This window comes from Dermacentor silvarum, chromosome 6, assembly GCF_013339745.2.
Source record: "Dermacentor silvarum isolate Dsil-2018 chromosome 6, BIME_Dsil_1.4, whole genome shotgun sequence".
NCBI lineage: Eukaryota > Metazoa > Arthropoda > Arachnida > Ixodida > Ixodidae > Dermacentor > Dermacentor silvarum.
In genome coordinates, this window is record NC_051159.1 from 166,075,353 (window position 1) to 166,096,356 (window position 21,004).

General features: G+C 43.0%; 1 protein-coding gene across 1 annotated transcript; it reads left to right on the forward strand.

Annotated features, from left to right (window-relative positions):
* The first annotated feature begins 2,147 nt into the window (after positions 1-2,147).
* Positions 2,148-7,527, forward strand: LOC119455212 (uncharacterized). Its single transcript, XM_049669182.1, has 3 exons — positions 2,148-2,666; positions 4,919-5,078; positions 7,355-7,527. Exons 1-3 carry the CDS (start codon positions 2,148-2,150, stop codon positions 7,525-7,527), a joined length of 852 nt encoding a protein of 283 aa, XP_049525139.1.
* Positions 7,528-21,004: the final 13,477 nt, after the last annotated feature.

The following is a 21,004-nucleotide window of genomic DNA, read 5'->3' on the forward strand; positions in this document are numbered from 1 at the left end:
GACTTTGTTTGCAGAATCAGCTGGAAAATCAATCTGACTGCGTTGGATTCTGCTAAGCAACGCGGGAGTCCTTAAAGATGGCAATCTTCGACGTGCTTAACCCCTCTTGCACGTATTTCAGTGCAACGTAATCGCTGCTAGCTCCGCATTTGTTGACGAGGCTCGATGAGTTATGTGAAATATACGTCGTACTTTAGTCGAAGGGCAGAAAAAAAGCTGCAGAGGCGCATTGACCGTCGCTGTTTACAGATGCATCTGTGAATACTTGAACATAATCTGGAAATCTTTCGAACATGTGCGACTGAGCCAATTGGGATATTGCTGAAACAGGCATATCAGACTTTTTGTGTATGTCAGGGATTGTGAGGCAAATGGGGACTACGTGTTTGGACTTATCTTTCGGAGGCGGAAACGTAACTGAAGGAACATGTTCAGATATTCCAGCAATGTCCATAAATAATACAGCCATTTTTCCCACGTGAGAAAACGGGCGGGGAGTCAGACGATCAAGGAGCTATTCACCATACGATGCGTGGTGCAGAGGCTCAATATGATATCCATATGATATAGAGTTCTCTGGTCTGCTTGCAGCCTCACTGGTAACAGATGCGCTTCAGTGACTGAATACCGCGATAACGGATGTGATCAAACTCTCTAGAGCATCATACGACGTCGGCAGAACCCGAAGCTATTGATAAACGTATTCGCAAGAGGAAGCCCAGAGGACCAAATCTTATATTTTGCTGCCAACAGCGCATGCTATAAAATGGTGTGATGTGAAAAGTAAGTAGAGAGAACCAGATGTCCAACGAACCACTAAAGCGCAGATGTAGTCCCTTTAGAGCTTCTTAACAAGAAATGTAGGAAGAAAACCTGTTCATATTATCTGGACAACTGTACTTTAAAGCCCGGCTTTGTTGGAAAATAACAAAGCTGAGCCCTCTGCCAATCCCGAACTTGTGCGATTTTAGCGTTTGAGCGTACTATCTTACGCCTGATATGAGAATACAGCAATCTATGTAAGACTACAAATTTTTTCTGTACATTTATTTACCAGTGCTGAACATCTTTCTGGTAAATTGTAATGGACATCTTCGTATGAGTTTTTTTGTACTTTTTCCGATTGTTTTCCAGTAAAAACGACGTTTTTTTTTTTTTACCACACTAATAGCCATACACGGGTTCAATACAAGTTATGCGAGCTTTATTTTCTAAAAGACTTGGCCTCATGAAGTTCATTCTAGTCAACATTCTGTCATCTGTAGCCCCTCTTTAACAACTTCAATACTGATGTATTTATTAAAATAGGAATGCATACATGTCTTGCAGCATAAAGTCTAGCGGCTCTTCTTTATAATAGATACCGAGTGCTTGCGCAGAATACTTTACGGTTGCATACATCGGTGCTTACTCGTAGTCACGCGTTCTTTTTTGAAGCACACGCCAAGGACACCACTGCATGAAGCATGTGTTTCTTTTTCTAAATAATCCATGCGTGGCAATGCAATTTTTCACTCCCAAAATGGACCAGCGAATGAGATAGCAAGGACACAGCAATTAAAAGAGATTTGGGTGCTTGAACTATGATTGATTGGTCATTGAATGGTTCAAAATAATCGTAACTGTTCACTCCCTCACCATGTCCCCACATATGGAACATCAGTTATTTTTTTTTCCTACACTGTGCAGCTGCCACGTACAGGTTTGTCAGGATTGAAAATGTCGCCCTAAAAAACACAGCATGTACAACACTTGCGAGATCGCAGCTGATGCCTGAAAGCTAGCCGCCAATTCGTATATGGCAGATGCCACCCTTCTGATTCAACAAAAATGACAGGGATTTTTTATAACACGCACAGTGTGAGACTTTGTCCGACCATTTTAGGTAGGCCTTCATGCTAGGCATGCACATTTCACCCATTATGAGTGGTGTATGGGAGTGTGAAGCTGCAGTTTGGGGCCTTCCTTACACTGCCGCTGAAAGCATCTTTGATTCGGGAAACTGCTGTCTTAAAGGTGTCCTGCGCCTCTTTCCTTTATTCCAGAGCTCCAATTGATCTCAGTGGGGCGCTCAGTTTTCGGAAACAAAACCAACTACACGCCACTCTAACGTCGCATTGCAGCCAGCTGAGCTGTACAGCGCCATCATGGTACATTACCAGAAGCGTACTGCGGAGGTGCTCGACGCCTTCATGAACGCCTTCACCCCACTTGACGCTAGCGTCGACACACTGGCGAAACCGCGGTTCCTGGATGTGGGTTGCGGAGATGGAAGCTTCACATTAAACTTTCTTCTGCCGCGCTGTCTGCATCAGTGTCAGAAACTTGTGGCTATTGACAACTCGGCGGTGAGACTGGATGCAGCGAGGCAACGCAACGGGCATGAAAAAATAGACTACCTCCATCTCGACGTCGTCGATGGTGACGTGGACGAATTCGTGAAGGAACATGGAACTTTCGCACGTGTCTACTGCTTCAACCTACTCCCGTGGGTCAAGGACACGGCTCAGGCTATGAAGAATATTGAGAAACTCACGGCGCCGGGAGGGGAGTGCTTTGTCGTGTTCGAGCACTGCATCGCTTTGTTTGAAGTGTACATGGCTCTTGCTGAATCGGCCCAGTGGAAGAAATATTCCGAGGTACGGATGCATGTAGTGGTGGTATTGGTGGGTTGTAGCTACAGTCAGGTTTAGCCTGGTTATTGAGCCAACAGTGGCTCGGCCTGGGAGGCTCCTTGCAGTATAGCATCGTTGACAAGCACAGTAGCCACACGTCCAGCAATCCAGTGTCTCTGGGGAATGCAAAAATAATACGTGACGCTTATTTCCGCGCTATACCGGGCCTCTGTAAATACAATTGCAGGCGCGCATTTCGAAGGCATTTCTTCTGTGTAATCTCTCTAAGAGAGCATGGCTTTCAGTCAAGTAGCTTGAGTATGACCAAAGAAAGTGTTCGATGTCTCCTGCTTTGTTGCGCGTTCTACAGAGCGGAGAATCGGTACGTCACGTCTTCAATAACCACAGTGGCTTGTAGGCTCATCCTGTCCTTATTCGATGCAGTAGGTGAGGCTTCCCCTCAACGAAACCACTCGGTCTCGTATGGGACATATGGTGGAACCCAAAACCAACGAAAGAGAGCATAGATGTATGGTTCTGTAACTTCACTACATTTTAGGACGTTGAATTTAGCCTTCTTAAATTCATCAATAGACTAGTGACAAAATGACTTTTGTAATAAGTTCCTGTTGCCAAGCAGTATCTTTAAAACTTGAAAAAACTAATATTTTGGTAAAATGGCACGAGTATATGCGTAAAGTGGCATCTCGACCTGCGGGGACAAAGTAACCATGTATCAAATTCGTTCGGGTAAAAACCTTCTTTGTTTACCTAAAAATGAACAAGTTTATTCAAACCGCTGTTTTGTTGATTCTTCATCCTCAGTGGCATTGCAATGTCAGGTAATTTGAAATCTTTTGTTTTGCCATTCTGGCCAAATCTAGTGGTACGGGTATATATGCATCAAGAATCTCGGAATACAAGATAATTCCTTCATTGATATGCGGTACCGCGTGCATGTGACTTCACGTTGTAGCTGAACCTTTTCTTGTTTTGCTTTGATTTTTCGTTATCACTTTCGGTTCATTATTCAAAAGAGTGACGCCAATGACTTCGGACACTTGATCTCAAGGCGTTAGAGAAATCTGTAAATGCTGCGCATTCACGGTCATTCAGTTCGTGATTTTCGCCATTACCAATACGGACTCGAAGCCTGTGTTCCAACAACTATGTTGCGGTCTACCGTCAAGCAAGTTCCAATGCAAGTCATTAGCGTTCCTGAAAGACCTCAATGACAACAACTTCACGTTAAAGTTTCAGTGCATCCCAACTCACATTGGTATTGCGGGTAAGGATTCGGTCAACAAATAGCAATGGCGAGGGATTGGTTTTATGACTTCAAGGTTTATCGCTGGGACGCCACATATTTTTGAGCTGGGCAATGCAACGCCATAGCCACTAGGCTACCATGGCGAGGATAGGGGTATCAGTAAGATTATTTAAACAGCAATGAAGATTGCCTATATGCTAAAATAACAGCAATAAATTGTTGATATTTGAATATATACGCTGTCTTTCGTTATTAACTTAGATTGGATTTTTGTGAGTAGCCCCACAATCAGCCAACGAATGCACAGTGTGTGCAAACGTTCATATTCCAATTGGTATTTCAATTGCTACTTGTGTTAGAAAAGCTGACTTCGCAGGGGCCGACTGCAACGTCTTGGTGGGCTTTCATTTGCGTGCATGTGCGTGTACCTGCAAACAGATTGAGGTTCACATGAAGATTTTAATGCGATGTGACGGCTGAGTGGGGCAACAATAATTCTCATGCTTTCCACAATCATCCGAAATGTAAGTTTGCTCCTGGCATTTTAGGTTTTTAATTACACTGGTGACTCAACTCTTCCACGAGTTATGCCTTTTAATAATGGAAGAATGCGCCAGCCAAGCTAAGTAGCTCAATTTATAAGTTACGGGCATCATACAAGTTTAAGCGGCAAGTCTGCGAACCAACATCTTGTGCGACTGTGTCACCGCAAGTAATCGTTATGTCAAATTCTTCGCACAGTGGAGCCACAACATAATATATATAGGATATATAATGTCAAACTGCACAGTAATGTGGTTACTTGAGAGTAGAGTAGATAGAGAGAGAGACCATTTTTTTCTGTTTTGTCATAGAAAATCGAAGTTACTGCACTGCCTTCATGAGCAGCTGGCTTAAAAATTACTTTGCTAAGGGCTTTGTTGCTTGCCAATTTGGTCGTCAGCAACTAAGTGTAGTCGATACCGTCTACCCTTATTGCATTTTTTTAGGTCAGCTAAGCGTAGTAGATTAATTCCCATTGTTTTACACGCAGCTGCTGCTAGAAAAGGTACCTAACTCAGCTCGCAGCACGGATATGGGTTTCATGAGGTCTCACCTGCTGAGTATTCTGAACGAGACGGAACTGAAGCCTCTCGCCTGTGAAGTGCTACGCTTGCCAGTAGTCAACATTCCAAACCTCAAGGATGCTTCTGGTACGTAAACCAATGCGACGACGAAAGCCGCGCATGCCTATGTGCTTCTCCAACACTCTAACTAGAGGTAATTCTCCCTCTAATAACTCAAATTACAGTACATTGTCATTAACCCACTAATTTTAAGTCACCTCTCGTAAGAACACTGAAGTGGACTGAGGTAAGAAGACGTTAAATTACGCTCTTTCACAGTAACAGTATCATAATGGCATTTCTTTGTAATCACACTTATTCACAAATGAATGAAAAATAAATGTTTTATTTAGCGGACAGTAGAGCACAACGTCATTGGGCAACTGTGAACTTTCCACTAGCTTTGAAACTGCAATAGACAAATTTGCAGCTTCGTATTCTGTTAGTCAGGATTTGGACTGCGGTCGCAAATACAACCGCTTTGTATGTTTCCATGCACATGCATGAATAAAGAAAGAAAGAAAAAAACAGACAAGCAAGAGAAGCCGTGGCCTTTTCAGTCGTCTGCAACATCGATAATTATATTTAACTGTAATTTACAGACGAGGTTTAGAGGAAATCAGCGCTCGAGCAGATTAATGATAGAGACAGATATGATCCTAGATTAGCAACTAGGCGTATTTATTGCGTTACCGATCTAGAAAACGTTCCGCGCCTGTGGTTCTTGAGTGTAATAATGTTTCTTCTAGGCAAAGCCGCAGGTTAATGTTATGTAAGACGAAGCCATTTACGTACTGAAAGAGTAACACATATTACACCACAAACAAAAAGCGCACTGTGAACGTAAGAATAAATCGATGACTCCACGCACTGGTATGCGGGCAAAGCATCCCCACAATAAATGTTTTCTTCTTCTTCCTCAAAGAAAAGTCACTCTCAGTTCACGCAATATCCGGATAAGATTGCTTCATCGCACAAAAAGTCAGTTTTGTGCAATGAAGCACAAATATAACTGGTACGCCAACGGATTTCTCCGCAAAGTCCAGGTAATTATTATCTGGAAACGTGGTGTCATCCTGAGAATTCGTTCGAAGGGGATCCACCTTGCGAACTCCAGGGCTAGAATTTGTAAATTGCAATATAGGTCATAAGGTAATTACTTGAAAACTTAATCAGTGATTTTTATTATGAATTAGTGAATCTGCCACAGGCAATCATTGAAAATTTTTGAAAGTGTTCGCTGAAACACCCTGTATAGCTCAAGGACGTTGGCTCGCGAGGGGTTGTGGTACAGTGGTGTGTACGGTGCCTCGACGGTACCACTTCGCGGCTGTCGAGGCACCTTAGCGGTCGCCAAGGTAGGCACAATGGTGACAGAGCACGTAAAGTTTCCTGGCGGCCCTTAGATGAACGTCAGGTAGCAGCGTCAGGTACACCAGTCCCAGAGGAAGCTGCAAGGAGGTGGTAACTCTTCCCCCAGAGGCTTGCCTTGGCTCGGATGAAGTCTCCGAGCTCAGGCCAGGAGCCCAAAGACCATCCTCCAGTGCCCAATGCTACGATGGCATCTTTCCATTCCGTATACCTTGTGTTGCGCTCCCTGGTTCGAGCTGTCTTTATTTTTTAAGCTGTTTTATTTGTGGAACAGCGTTATATGCATTTGATTAGCTGTGCTAATATTTGCATTGTCGCGGTACTACTCGCCCGGGGCACACCAGAATGTTCGATGTTCGTCGTTTACTTTTTCGCTTGTCGACCGATTCGCATCCGCACAAACTTTCGGGTACTTTCCCCATGACAGCCTCCTTTACGTACAGCAGCATGTTTCAATGGTGCCTGTCTCCATACGTTGAACGAACTAAATATACAATATCTAAGCTGATATTACAGGGCGATGAGCAATAGTTGCAGCCTCAGCTTTGGTGTGTAATATTAAAGAAATATTTGATTTTCAGATTAGAAGGTAGAAAATGTCAGTTTGTTGTAAAAGATGCAATAAGCCCTTATAGCTTGTAAGAAGCTCTAGCCCGATGTGATTTGCCATCTATTCCATCCTATCAGCCCTTTTTCTGTGATTTTTCCAGCCGATAATGCGTCGCCTCTTTTTTTTATCTTTTCTTTTGTGAACACGAACACGGTGCAGTTTACGTAAAGAAATGTTATGCTAAAGTAGCGTCCCGTTTTTATAACTGTTACAGGCGTTTGCGACTTTTCATTGCAAAAGGAATTATGAAAATGAAAGCACGGCTTTCACGCGTGTAACTACGGCACCTAGACTGGATGCTATTCTTCCCGAATATTGCAGATTTGCACGCATACATTACGAGCACTTACTTACTTCACTTCTCTTTATTATCACTTTTCAGATCGCAGCGTTCCTCACAACCCAATCTATCCATATCTAAACGACGAAGAAAAGAAAGAACTGGCAAAGTCCACCGCTGATATTTTTGCTGCGAGAGCAGAAGCAATTGCGGAAGGGCGAATCAGCAACTACCGATTCACATACGTTATTCACGCCTGGAAGCCCGATGCATAATGAGAGACCAGCAGGCGCCTGACATTCCGAATGGAAGGCCGAAATTTTATCTTAAGATTGTAACGATGACGAGATACAAAGAAACATCAAGCAAACTAAATTTGCTCAAGCTCCAGTTTAGCGTCAGACATCCTTGTTGGTTGCAGACATGGTGAAATGTGAGCTTTCTTGAAATATCATTTTGGCAGTCCTAGAACTATAGATCGCCTCTTTCCTATTCGCGATGTGCATCGCAGTCATTTTTTTGTGTTTTCAATAATTACAACTGTTCTGATAACCTGTATGGTATATAGAACTATCTGTATATGAACGAGGCATTTCTAAAGTCACCGTGCCTCTCATTTTAGCCATATTTAAGTAAAACGTGACCGTAACTGGAGCGTCGTAGTACTTTCAGATTGCAATTTTACATTCCACAAATTCTGCAGCCCATCACGGGAGCAGGTTGAGCTGTCTACATATTGCTATTCTGTCTGAAAAGTATGCCCTTGCATTTCTAAATAAAAGTACTTATAGCTTCTACTCATGTGTATTCGTGTGCTGAATGCACCTAGTTGGTGAAGCGAACATTTAATCACTCTCTAGCGATTCGAAGAAGTTCAAGCGTGCCCGCGGCAGACACGGTATCTGGAAATAACTGTTTTGTTGCCTTAGGATTGGTCGTAAACAGTTTGTTGACAGGTACAGCTAGAGTTGTTGCTTGCCTGCCATGGGATACCACGGTCTTACGATGAAATTCCGCCTAACTAGTGAGATCTGAATGCCCTTTCGAAACTAGGGTAGCTTATTTTAATGGCGAACCGTGCTCCTTACAGCCGACAGTACATGTGCAATGCTATAAACTTATCAATATCCAATTAAAGGACAGAACATCACTTAGAATGGGCGGTAGTCTCTAATGCCCGTCTAATGACAGCAAATTAGTAGAACTGTACGGAGTATAGTTGGAATCAGCTAGCGCAAGACAGGGGTAATTGGAGATCACAGGGAGAGGCTTTCGTCCTGCCGTGGACATAAATATAGGCCGCTGCTGCTGCTGCTTGCTGCTGCTGCTTGCTGCTGCTGCTTGCTGCTGCTGCTGCTGCTGCTGCTGCTGCTGCTGCTGATGATGATGATGATGATGATGATGATGATGATGATACGGAGTAAGGATAGTAGTTTTATTGGCTGTGTAAACTTGGACACATTCGCTTACTAACGGAATTAACAAGCATGGTGTCAGCGCGCACAAGCGAACACTCGACGATCCCACTCGATGATCGCACACAACCGCTGTCAAAACGCTGGCGTGAGCAAGCGCAGCCGCTGCAGCGAGCGAAGTTTCGTGGCGTCTAACACTTCAACGGCAACTGAGCGGCGAAAGCACAGCGCATACAAAGGTAGGAGCTGTGTGGAGATCGCTTTCAAGATACGGTGCGCGCGACCGCTCGCAGCAGCTTAAAGTACAAGTGCGCAGTTGCGGGCATAATAGAAGACGCAACCCCTCCCTCCCGCGTTGCCTTCCCGCTTTCCTCCTTTCGCGTGCGAGACTGAGTCGCCAGTTCCCCCTGCGCCGTTGGTGCCGCAGCACGGCGTCACCCCCTCACTCCCTCCCTCCCATTCTCTCACGGCCTCTTGCGCGACGGTCGCGTTTGCTCTCCGCCGTGGGTTCGCTCTCCGTGAAAGCGCGCAAGCGACGTGTGCTTTCACTCGCACATACGGCGCGCGACGACGATTTTATCGCCCTTGGACTTTATACGGAACCTCACAGCGACGGCGACGACGGTGACGAAGACCGCAGAAATCCGCTTGGAGTGTCTGTATAATTGCTATCGCAATAAAAGTAGGTGCATAAGTTATGCATCTTTTCACATTCCTGCTCATTAAATCCTTCAGAAAACCGTCCCGCTGACGCTTCCTGAACGCACAGACATCAAAAATATGGCGGCCACCACTTCTTATGAATATTACGGCGCAGCTGTCACATTCCTATGGCTCTCTTGCAGATATGTAATACGAGAATAAATTTATACCGCTATATTTCTGGCAATGTGTACTGCGAGAAAACCAGCTTGGCGCTTTTCAAAGTGATGCATTCCAGATGCCACTTTGGAAAATCGAGAAGCCAAGGCCATCACGCACATTCCTTGCGCAACTGATCCAACTAATACTCCCAAAGTCATCACTACATCTTATTAACACGAAAGTGTTTTATGCCGGGGTCCACCAAGACTTCACTGACGTATTTCCGTCACGGAAATACGTCATAGAACATAATACAAAGAAAGAAACCAGAAGAAAAAGTTCCACAAACATGCAAAATTTGGAAATCGAACCCACGACCTCTCGGTCCGCGACGATAGACCGCCGAGCGTTTAACCCATTGCGCCACAAACGAATTTGCAGAGAGCTACACAGACGCGCCTTATATATCTAACACTCCTCCGTGTACCCGCGCTCTTGCTCGGGGCGGTGCCGCCGCCTACGAGCAGAAAAGAGAAGTACTGCATTATGACACTAACGCGCACCGACAGTGAACGCTTCGGTGGTCTCAGCCCTACGACGCCTCGATGCCAGCATTCGAAGGGACGCTGGCATCAAGAAGCACTACCAACGCCACCTAGGTGGCGTTGGTAGTGGCGTTCACCGTACTCAGCACAGCGGAGCGTGGCCTCCGCAATTAGCTCTGAAAATGTTTCTGAAGTTGATCGCGGAGGCTGCAATTACGACGCGCTGTACGCGCTGATTTGACTCGGTGACGATTCAGTTACGTGCTTTGTCTTGCGCGTTGTATTAGTGTGTCAGTTACGTGCTTCATCTTTCGCGTTGTGCTAGCGTGTGCAGCGTAGTGCAGCTTCCATATGCACGACGGTTGCTCATGGTCATCGACGTTGGTAGTCGTGATGGAGGAGACGTGCCACCAGGCGTCAGCGTGGGTGCATCAACGCCTAAGGGCGCTTTAGCCACAAAACACCAATAGACATTATATATCAATGTGCAATAAACATTACACTACTTCTGTGAAGACACGTTTCACTTTCGTGTTCTATACCGATTCCTATATAAGAGGGATCAACCACATTTTTTAACACGAAAGTGTTTTATGCCGGGGTCCACCAAGACTTCACTGACGTATTTCTGTAACGGAAATACGTCATAGAACATAATACAAAGAAAGAAACCAGAAGAAAAAGTTCCACAAACATGCAAAATTTGGAAATCGAACCCACGACCTCTCGGTCCGCGACGATAGATCGCCGAGCGTTTAACCCATTGCGCCACAAACGCATTTGCAGAGAGCTACTATAGTGCCTGGAATATTCCAGGCACTATAGAGCTACACAGACGCGCCTTATATATCTAACACTCCTCCGTGTACCCGCGCTCTTGCTCGGGGCGGTGCCGCCGCCTACGAGCAGAAAAGAGAAGTACTGCATTATGACACTAACGCGCAGCGACAGTGAACGCTTCGGTGGTCTCAGCACTACGACGCCTCGATGCCAGCATTCGAAGGGACGCTGGCATCAAGAAGCACTACCAACGCCACCTAGGTGGCGTTGGTAGTGGCGTTCACCGTACTCAGCACAGCGGAGCGTGGCCTCCGCAATTAGCTCTGAAAATGTTTCTGAAGTTGATCGCGGAGGCTGCAATTACGACGCGCTGTACGCGCTGATTTGACTCGGTGACGATTCAGTTACGTGCTTTGTCTTGCGCGTTGTATTAGTGTGTCAGTTACGTGCTTCGTCTTTCGCGTTGTGCTAGCGTGTGCAGCGTAGTGCAGCTTCCATATGCACGACGGTTGCTCATGGTCATCGACGTTGGTAGTCGTGATGGAGGAGACGTGCCACCAGGCGTCAGCGTGGGTGCATCAACGCCTAAGGGCGCTTTAGCCACAAAACACCAATAGACATTATATATCAATGTGCAATAAACATTACACTACTTCTGTGAAGACACGTTTCACTTTCGTGTTCTATACCGATTCCTATATAAGAGGGATCAACCACATTTTTTTTTTTTTCACTTGCTGTTCACTGCCAGATGCCTTATTCCAATAAACTCTTTATAAAAAACATCGAAATTCAGAAGTAAATAAGTAGCACAGGCTTTGAGATGACGCTTTTAAAAGCCCTTTCCAAGGTCACATACCATACCTTGGATTTGAACTATTACAGCGCTATCCAAAACTATGGGTCACCGCCATATGAATGACTCTTGCTGTTTTCTTTTAGCGGTGTTTATATTATAGCAAAGGCTAAGGGAAGTTGGCCCTACTGCGATACATCTCTCTGCTTTCAAAAACCAACCCGCAAAGAGAGACGATCCATCTTCTGTGCCCACGGCTAAAAGCTTTTTAGGCCCTGCATTCTTGCTCGAAGACCCTTGAAGTTGCGCGAGGACTAGGTGCATGAGCAAACGCGTCTGCTGGACCATCATTCTTGTCAGCCACTCTGAGGTTCTAGGTAACACGGGCTTGTGTGTCGTTCATTATGCCCGAGTTTTGCAAGCTTCGTTCTAGTCGTACAGTTTCGGAGGTATAGCATATAAACTCTCTAAGGGACATGAGAAAGAACTGAGATACGGGTCCTCCTTGATCAGTGAATTTCTGTATCCCACAACATACCACTCCTATAGCTATATAATGCACTCTTGGAAGTCGCCACACTGGTTCTCGAACTTTTTGGGGGAATGTTTGAAGTACGTGTGCAAGATTCGACATTTCCAATTTTAGGCCAACCGTTAAGGCGCGATCTGGATGATTTTATTGTGCAAAGCCTTAGCGCCACGATAGGTTTCCAGCGAACACATGCACATTCCTTCGAGGTGTTTTTGTGGCTCCAGTATTTTCTCTGCCATTTATGCTGTTGGACGCAATCTTGTGTAGCGATTTTGTTAAGGGTTGATGTTTCTCCCTGCGTTAAATTTCCTGATCTCAATTTTCACTCTCTTGCACTTAGTACTGAGTTTTTTTTAAACAAATGTTACGGCGGTAATACGAATTAAATTCAAGTCTAAGTTCTGGAACCTCTGTTACAACTATATTTTATAAGTAAAACAAGTAAGGCGATCTATTGTAATGCACAGCCAAAGATATCATCGAAATAACTCCCTTGCAGCTGCTAAAAGGCACATTGTTACTTAGAAATCGCCAAAAATACACTGTACCAGGACAAACAGAATTAAGCAGTTCTCATTAAATATTCTATTCCTGCCCCGCTGAAAGTTACAAATAAGTACATACGGTGAGGCAAGGAAAGGATTGTGCTAAACTGCTTACATGTCCTTATAAGTTGCGTGTACTCGATTTGTTTGCAAATCTCAGTTCTTCTCCTCATCTATAATTGATAAGGGGAAAATGTTTGTTGAAGCCTTTCATAGATACAATTTTCATATTAAAAATGCATGCTTTTATTCCAGAGTGTCATTGCAAACATAAATATTGCAGCTTTTTTTTTCAATTTATGGTTTTGAAAGAACATGAAAATGTGGCTGTAGTTGCCACCAGGTCTGACTTTTTTTTTTTTACTAAATAATTTTTGCGTAAATCGGTTCACATATTTTCCACTGAGACTAATTCTGAGTTTGAGATGTCTGTGGTCCTTTCAGCCCCAGTAATTTCATTTGGAATCAAATGATTTACATGCCTACTACAAAGCATAATGCATCAATTAAATTTTCCTGAACAAAACTGCTACAGTTAAAAATATCGGCGTTGTATTTGCACCTACTGACAAAGTTGTGAATACGATCAAGTGCTGCAGTTTGTGTAATACCTTAAAAACATTACTTTGAAGGGCTTTCGCAGATTCATGCATCACATCGTGTTCACAAATTTCATCCGAGAAAACACTTTCCGAATTGCATTTTTTTTTTCAAATATTTACTTTCATTGAGCCTAAAAGAGGCATTATGTGAAATATATTAGAAAAAACAGGTGTAGGTTTTGGCGAATGTCGACAATAATTATGATATTGATTATAGTTATGCAACGAAATCTCGCCCATACTAGTGCACAGTGCCTGTTTAGTATATTTCATACATTTGAGAGGAGGCGACTTCATATCGAAAGAATGAACTATTTCCAGCCATGCAACGGTAATTCAGGGCTTAAAGGGTTCAAAATTGAAGGCCGTAGCTGAAGCTTCTTTTTTCTTTGAGGAACCTAAATAATTCTTGCGATTGCAGTTGTTTGTTCCTTGGCGTGGTCTCTCGCCACGGAATGCGCCTTTCATCCGGCTCGCTGATGCGGGTCCATTGATCGCGCAAGTGGACCTGTCAACAGCAAATACACGACGTCTCTATTTTCTATTGTTTGTGTTTTTAAATGCTCGTTTCTGGACATGGCGCTGCTTGGTTGTACAAAACCGCCCAGTGGTGCGAACAAACGCCACCGACGAAGCAGTGGCAACGTTATATAACAAACCAATCGTGCCAGTTCAAGTCGTGCTACTCTTTAACCTGACACCGCCCTAGTGGTTTAAAAGTAAGAAAGGGGAGGGGGGGGATAAAAGGAAGAAGTGTAGAAAGACGTGAACTTCCCGAAATCATTTTCGCTTTCGCTTTAACACCCTTGCTTGAAACACTCGACCAGACTCGGAACCACTTCGAACACAGAAAGAATTGTTGCGAGAGCTCGGAAATATTTCAACAAACATCAAAATAAATGAGCGTTGCTTCGAAATCGTAGTTCAACTGTACGAAAGCGCTCTGGCTATAAGCTCAAAGGAAGAAAGGTGCACTATCGCTGAGCTCCCGGGTAAAACTCCCGTCTAAGAGCTTCACTTGAGGAAAGAAATTGTTCGAAGCGCTAACGGCATTTTCATTTCGGACTCATTTCCTCACAAAAGTAAGCTCACTTATCTGATGCCTTTTCTTACAGCAGCTACGACATTAAGAAGCATAAAAAAATATCTTTTTAAAGGTTGTTGCGTCGTTCGAAACGGGAGCGAGAGCTCTGAAATGGTTCGACCTACATCGTCCCAGCCTAACGTTCTCAACTTATTTTTAATTTTGTGCTTGTCTTCTCCTTCTATCTTTTCATTGAAAAAGCGTCTTCCTGTGGCTACTGGTCCAGTCAAACAATTTCAATGGAAAAACCAGTGCTTTCCTGTATAGCAACCGTGCGTTGTCCTTTTCGCGAAATATAAGGGTTAGATAGCGGGAGGGGACGAACGTTGTAGAGGGGCGTATGTAACGCGATAAAATTATTTTGGCTTTCATCCTCAGAAACAGCGCTCCTTTTGGCGTCTGGTTCAGCTAAAATTAGACTCCTACAAGCAAAGAAGCTGAAATGTTCAAGGGCATGAGCAAACCACTCACGACACTCGATACATACCAACGTATCATTGTTTTGTTTTTTTTTTTTTTCCTGTAGACGCGCGTAGGTTCCTTGTATATTGGTTTACTTTCTTTTCTAGCGCTTTAATTTCACTAATCATTAGCTGACATCTTATATTGCAGAATAAGCTTCAGCTAGTAGCAAATACTCGTCGAGGCGTAAAAATACATCGTTTAATTTTTGTATACATTTGTTACTACTACTGCTTGCATGCACTGGGCGCACCATTTATTTAAATTAGTGTTTGAAGGTAAGAACGTAATGCTCCGTTTCCCTTATAGTTTGTCCGTCAGCGGCCTCGTTTGGACCATAAGGAAAAAAAACCCCGCAAATCCCATGCCCTGTGGGAATCGATGTTATGCGAAGCAATCTGCGGGGAGCCTACCAAGTTAACGAAATCACAATGGAAGCACCAAGACGTAGGCGGCTGTTTCATGACCTACATGAATGAATGAATGTTTACAGAAAATATGAAGGAGGTCTGTCTAAGAGGCTGACAAAAAGGCACGAATGCCTGACTGAGTGTCAGTCCCCTTTCCCCGTACACAAAACACTCAAGCACACATGATAAGCAAGCTACATACCGTGAATACGTACGCCGATAATGGAAGGTGCATGCAATACGTAACAGCAATGTTGAGTGCTATTTTCTGTTTCAAAATAAACAATCATTTTTGAAGCAACAAATACATGTTCACTTTTTTAAAGATTCCTAGAGATGGTGATTCTCTTATACTATAGTGTGTATGGCAGGATGATGATTTAGAAAATCTGCAACAATGAATGATTGCTTTTGCATGCTGTAATTTGCCCGTATCTTGCCCTTGTTGTAAGTTATGTGCCTCGTTTATATGTGTGTTCTTTCGGAAGGTATTTTCTGAAAAAGGCGCTTTTATTAAGCCTGATATCTTGAAATATTGCAATGGCTGTTTTTTGTCAATAAGATTTCTTAGTGTTAATAAGCCATTCTTCTCAAAAAGAGGAGCAGAGTGACCTCTGTAGGGCGCACTCTCAATAATACGCATCATGCAATTCTGTAAGGTTAGTAAACTATCAATATTAGTTTTCATCGTGGTACCCAAGACAGATAAACAGTACTGGAGGCATGAATGCACTAGGCTATAGTACAACTGCTTCTTCAATTGAGAAAGTAATAGATGCTTTAATTTATTAACAATGCCGATGGCAATGTTAGTTTTTATGTTGTCGACATGACTGGACCAGTTGAAGTTTTCTTCAAGCGTAAACCTAAGGAACCTATGGCATGTGGAATGTACGATGACTTCATCACGGAACTTTATTAGTACGCTATCATCAAAACACTTGTTTCGAGGCCGAAAAGCGATCTATTTTGTCTCTTTAGTCTTTCATTCGAGCCTACTTACTCTAAGCCATTCTGAAAGATTGCTGAGTCAAGTATTTGTTTTTGCTGGAGAGCACATAGGTTTTCACAAGAAAAGAAAACATTTCTGTCATCAGCATATATGATTATATCAGGTGTTAGTGGCACGTTTGTAATATCATTATTGCATAACAAAAAAGAAGCGGCCCACGAATTTGCCCCTAAGGACAACGAATTTGATTTCACCCAACGCTGATTCGAAATAACGAATGTTGGTGTAGTTGGTTAGTTAAGTAGCTTTTGACTAGATTAAGAGCGGTTCCTCTTATCCCATACTTATTTAACTTTTGTAACGAGATGTCGTGTTTAATTGAATGAAACGCCTTTTTGAAGTCTAGAAATATTCCTATTGTACACAGCTTGCCTTCAATGTTACTTATTATTCTTTCTTTATTGTGCACCAGCGCCGTTTCAGTAGACTGATGTTTTCGGAATCCGTACTGTTTTTCTGTTATAATATGATTTCGGGTGCAGAAATTTAAAATTCTGTCATTATAACCTGCTCTATGACTTTTTAAAATATTGGCAGAATGCAAATTAGTCTGTAATTGTTCAAGTCGTTCCTGCCTCCCCCTTTAAGAACTACGATACTCGTGCAATTTTTCATTCTTCGAGGAATGCACCAGTACACAACATTAAATTGCATATGTGAGATATGGGTTTACTAATATGCATAGGCCACAGCTTTCATTGCATCTGCATTTATGCCATTCACATCACATGGTGTGGAATTCTTTAATTTCAGGAATAAGCTACTTATTTCAGCTTCAGCTGCTAGTACAAGAAATAGTGACCTACTCATGCTACATGGAATGTATTACTTATAATTTGAGCTATCAGTACCGAAGGCATCTGACGCACCGCATTTTTAAGAAATGCTGATTAAACTTACCCGCCAGTGATACACCTTTATCAATGACCTCAATAACAGAGCTTTGTTCATTATACGGAAGCCGATTATTTATTTATGTTTCCATACTTCTTTTGAATCATTAACGACATGAGTAAACGTGCTTTCATAATAGCTCTCACGTGCCAACTAGATATCACGGATTTACATATTCCTGACCTTTTTGAATTCTGTGAAGTATTCTGGTTGACTTGTCTTTATAAAGGTAGTGAAAAGCCTATCGCGTTTATTAATTCGTTTTAGAAGTGTCGGTATCAACCCACGGTTTTCTGAATTTCTTGCTTCTTTTTATTTCTGTAAGAGAAAATACGTTGTAATAAAGATGTTTGAGTTTGCTAAAAAAAGGCTGTATGCCTTAACAGGATCCGTCAGTGTGTATATCTCGGACCATTCAATTTCGCTGACTAATGCTTAGAAATGAGCAATCGTGTTTTTTTTTATCAGTCTGCATTTTAGGCGTGTGTCACTCTTAGACTGCGGGCGTATTTTAGTCTCACGTGTAAAGAATAGGAATATGGGCATGTGATCACTAACATCCGTTATGAGGACGTCCGATTCTATTTCAGTTGTTCGCGTCGTGAAGCACAATTCAAGTAAGTTTTCAGAACTACTTGTCACCCTGGTTGGAACATTGATGACATTTTCATAGCCAACGGAAATGTAAACGTTCAAAAATGTTTCTTTCGTCCACTCTAAACAAAGCAGGTTAATATTGAAGTCGCCTGTGCCAATGACTGGATAGCCGAGCTCTGCACGAAAATGCAACATGCATTCGACAAAATGTAATAAAATGGCTACAACACCGGATGGAGGCCTGTAAATAACCACAAATATAGTGTTCGCAGATTGGATCATGAAAGATTCGTAGTGTTCATGTATGGCAGAAAACCCAAAAATTACATCCCAGCATAGGTTGTGTTTCACATAAAACGCTACACCGCCGCCTTTTCTTATTTTCCCGGGACAGCGAGCAACACCTGAACCTTGAAAAGTGAACTACACCGCAACCGTCGCGAATACCAAGTCTCAGAAAAAGCTAATATATCACACTCATGCTCTAATTCATTTAGGAGCATGCAAACTGCTTCGTGCTTGCTTTTTAAACTTTGTGCATTCAAACGGAATAAGGACATCTGATTTTTGTCACGTAACGCTCTTCTCTGTTCGAAGGAACGCTTATCGTAATACTTGCATTCTTGAAAAGTATTGCCATATTCAAAAATGCGCATGCAAAAGCATGCATACTGACTCTATCTTATTCGATCAAGATCTTCCATTGGGATAATTGTGATGACTCAATCACGAGGACCACGATGCACAAAGAATTTCCCATTCATGTGCCAAGCAAATTTATACTGTTTTTCAGCCGCTCGCATCTTCAACTTTTTGTTTTGTGCTGTTAGGTTTTCATTGAGAAAAATTTTTGACTCATTTTTTTTTCAGTTGAGCTTTTTTCCGAAGCCAAGCATCTCTCGTAGCGCGAGATGTAAAGCGATCAAGAAAACCTTATCTGTGTTGTTGTTGTTTTTTTTTTCTTTTTCATCATCTACTGCGTTAGCCCTGAACTTCAATGAAGTGCGGTGAACGGCTTCAATGTCCCGTTCCGAAAGATGTGGAAGCTCGAGATCATCCGCCAGGCATGACATAACACGCATGTCATGACACTCATGCCATGAGTCATCAAGAGTCCTTTTAGCTATGCCCTAAGAGACCTGGTTTCATGACCACGACTTCGACCATCACTGTTTAGCATTTTCATTCACTTATAGTACGACATCCGAACCTATTACATTGGTTTCTGAGTTTAAATCTTTTTTCGCTGAATTATTGTCATTTTTGCTCAGTCACGGTCATGACTATGACTTCTACCACCATCCTTTAGTGTTTCCTTCATTTTATACTCACGTCCGAACCCATTTCAGTAGTTTTTGAGTGTTAATCTTCTTTTGCTGGGTCATTGTCATCTTTGCTTAGTCATGCTCATGACTAAGACTTCTATCATTATTCGTTAGTGTTTGCTTCACTTAGTGCCAATGTCCGAACCCATTCCAGGAGTTTTTCAGTGCTATTCTTTTTTCGCTGAGTCATTGTCACTTTTGCTCAGTCATGCTAACGACTAGGACTTCTACCCAAGCAGGTTTTAAAAAATTTACGACCTCCTTGCTTCTGCCGTCATCCTTTAGTGTTTCCTTCAGTTACTGCCCACGTCCGAACCCATTCCAGTGGTTTTTCAATGTTAATCGTTTTTTGCTGGGTCACTGTCATTTTAGGCGGCTGAATCATGAACAATTCTCAGCGTTCGCACGCACCGGCGCGCCGTGCATTTCGGAGGCCACGCGCACATGACCTACATGACACGCATTTCATGACATTCAAGTCATGACCTAGCATATATGTTCGTCATACACTCTTGTCATACTATGATAATTTTGGTACCTATCAAGTTAAGGAAACAATCACGAGAGCACCAAGACGTAGGTGGCTGTTTACATGGCCCCATTACATGGCATTACATGGACCCATTACATGCCTGTCCAGCTCTTTTCTTTCTTTTAATGTCAACTAGAAAATCCGCTATCCCCGTTTGCTCTCTGACCCACACTGCTCTCTTCCTGTCTCTTACCGCTAGGCCTAACATTTTTCGTTCCATCACTCTTTGTGCGGTCCTTAATTTGTTCTGGAGCTTCTTTGTTAACCTCCAAGTTTCTGCACCATATATAATTAGCAACGGTAAAATGAAATGATTGCACACTTTTCTTTTCAACGACAGTGACAAGCTCCCAGTCAATATTTGGCGATGCCTGCCGTATGCACTCCAACCCAATTTTATTCTTCTATAAGTTTATTTGTCATTATCAGGGTCTCCTGTGAGTAATTGACCTAGACAAACGTACTCCTTTAGAGACTCTAGAGGCTGACTGGTGATTCTGATGTACTGTTCCTTTGCCAGGCTATTGAACATTATGTTTGTCTTCTGCACATTAATCTTCAACCCCACTCTGACACTTTCTCGGTTAAGGTGCTCAATCATTTGTTGTAATTCGTCACCATTGTTGCTGAATAGGATAATGTCATCTGCAAACCGAAGGTTGCTGAGATATTCGTCATTGATCCTCACTCCTTAGCCTTCACCGTTTAAGAGCTTGAATTCTTCCTTAAACATGCAGTGAATAGCATTGGAGAGATTGTGTCTGCTTGGCTAACTCCTTTCTTGATAGGTAACTTACTACTTTTCTTGTGGAGAAACAAGGTAGCTGTGGAAGTCTTGTCATACTATGCCAATTTTGGTACCTACCAAGTTAACGAAACGACCATGAGAGCTCCAAGACGTAGGCGGCTGTTTCATGACCTACATGACACGCATGTCATGACATTGATGTCATGACCTATCATTTATATTCGTCATGCACTCTTCCCATACTATGCCGATTTTAGTACATGCCAAGCTAACAAAACGACCATGAGAGCTAAAAGACGTAGGCGGCTAGATAGATAGATATTCTTAAAGTGGCAAATGTTCGGCAAGAAATGCTTGGCATTTAAAATGAAAGATTGGGCATTCACAAAACGACTTGCCCTGCTCAGAATGAGATTGTTGGCGTGCCCCCCCCCCCCCCTTTCCACTCGCCTTCTGCTATCCTCGTTTTTACTTTTCGACGAATACGAAACTCGAAACCAGCTGCGCAGTGAGATTTCGATGCAGGGGTGACTACTCCGGCTGGTAGCGATTAACCCCGTGCCCGCCCCAGCGGCTACCCTTACGCCTGATGCAGAGCTTCGGAAGCTACAAATCTGTGGACCATAGTAGTCGTGTCAGTCAATGATTAATACCTCTACAATGAAAAGA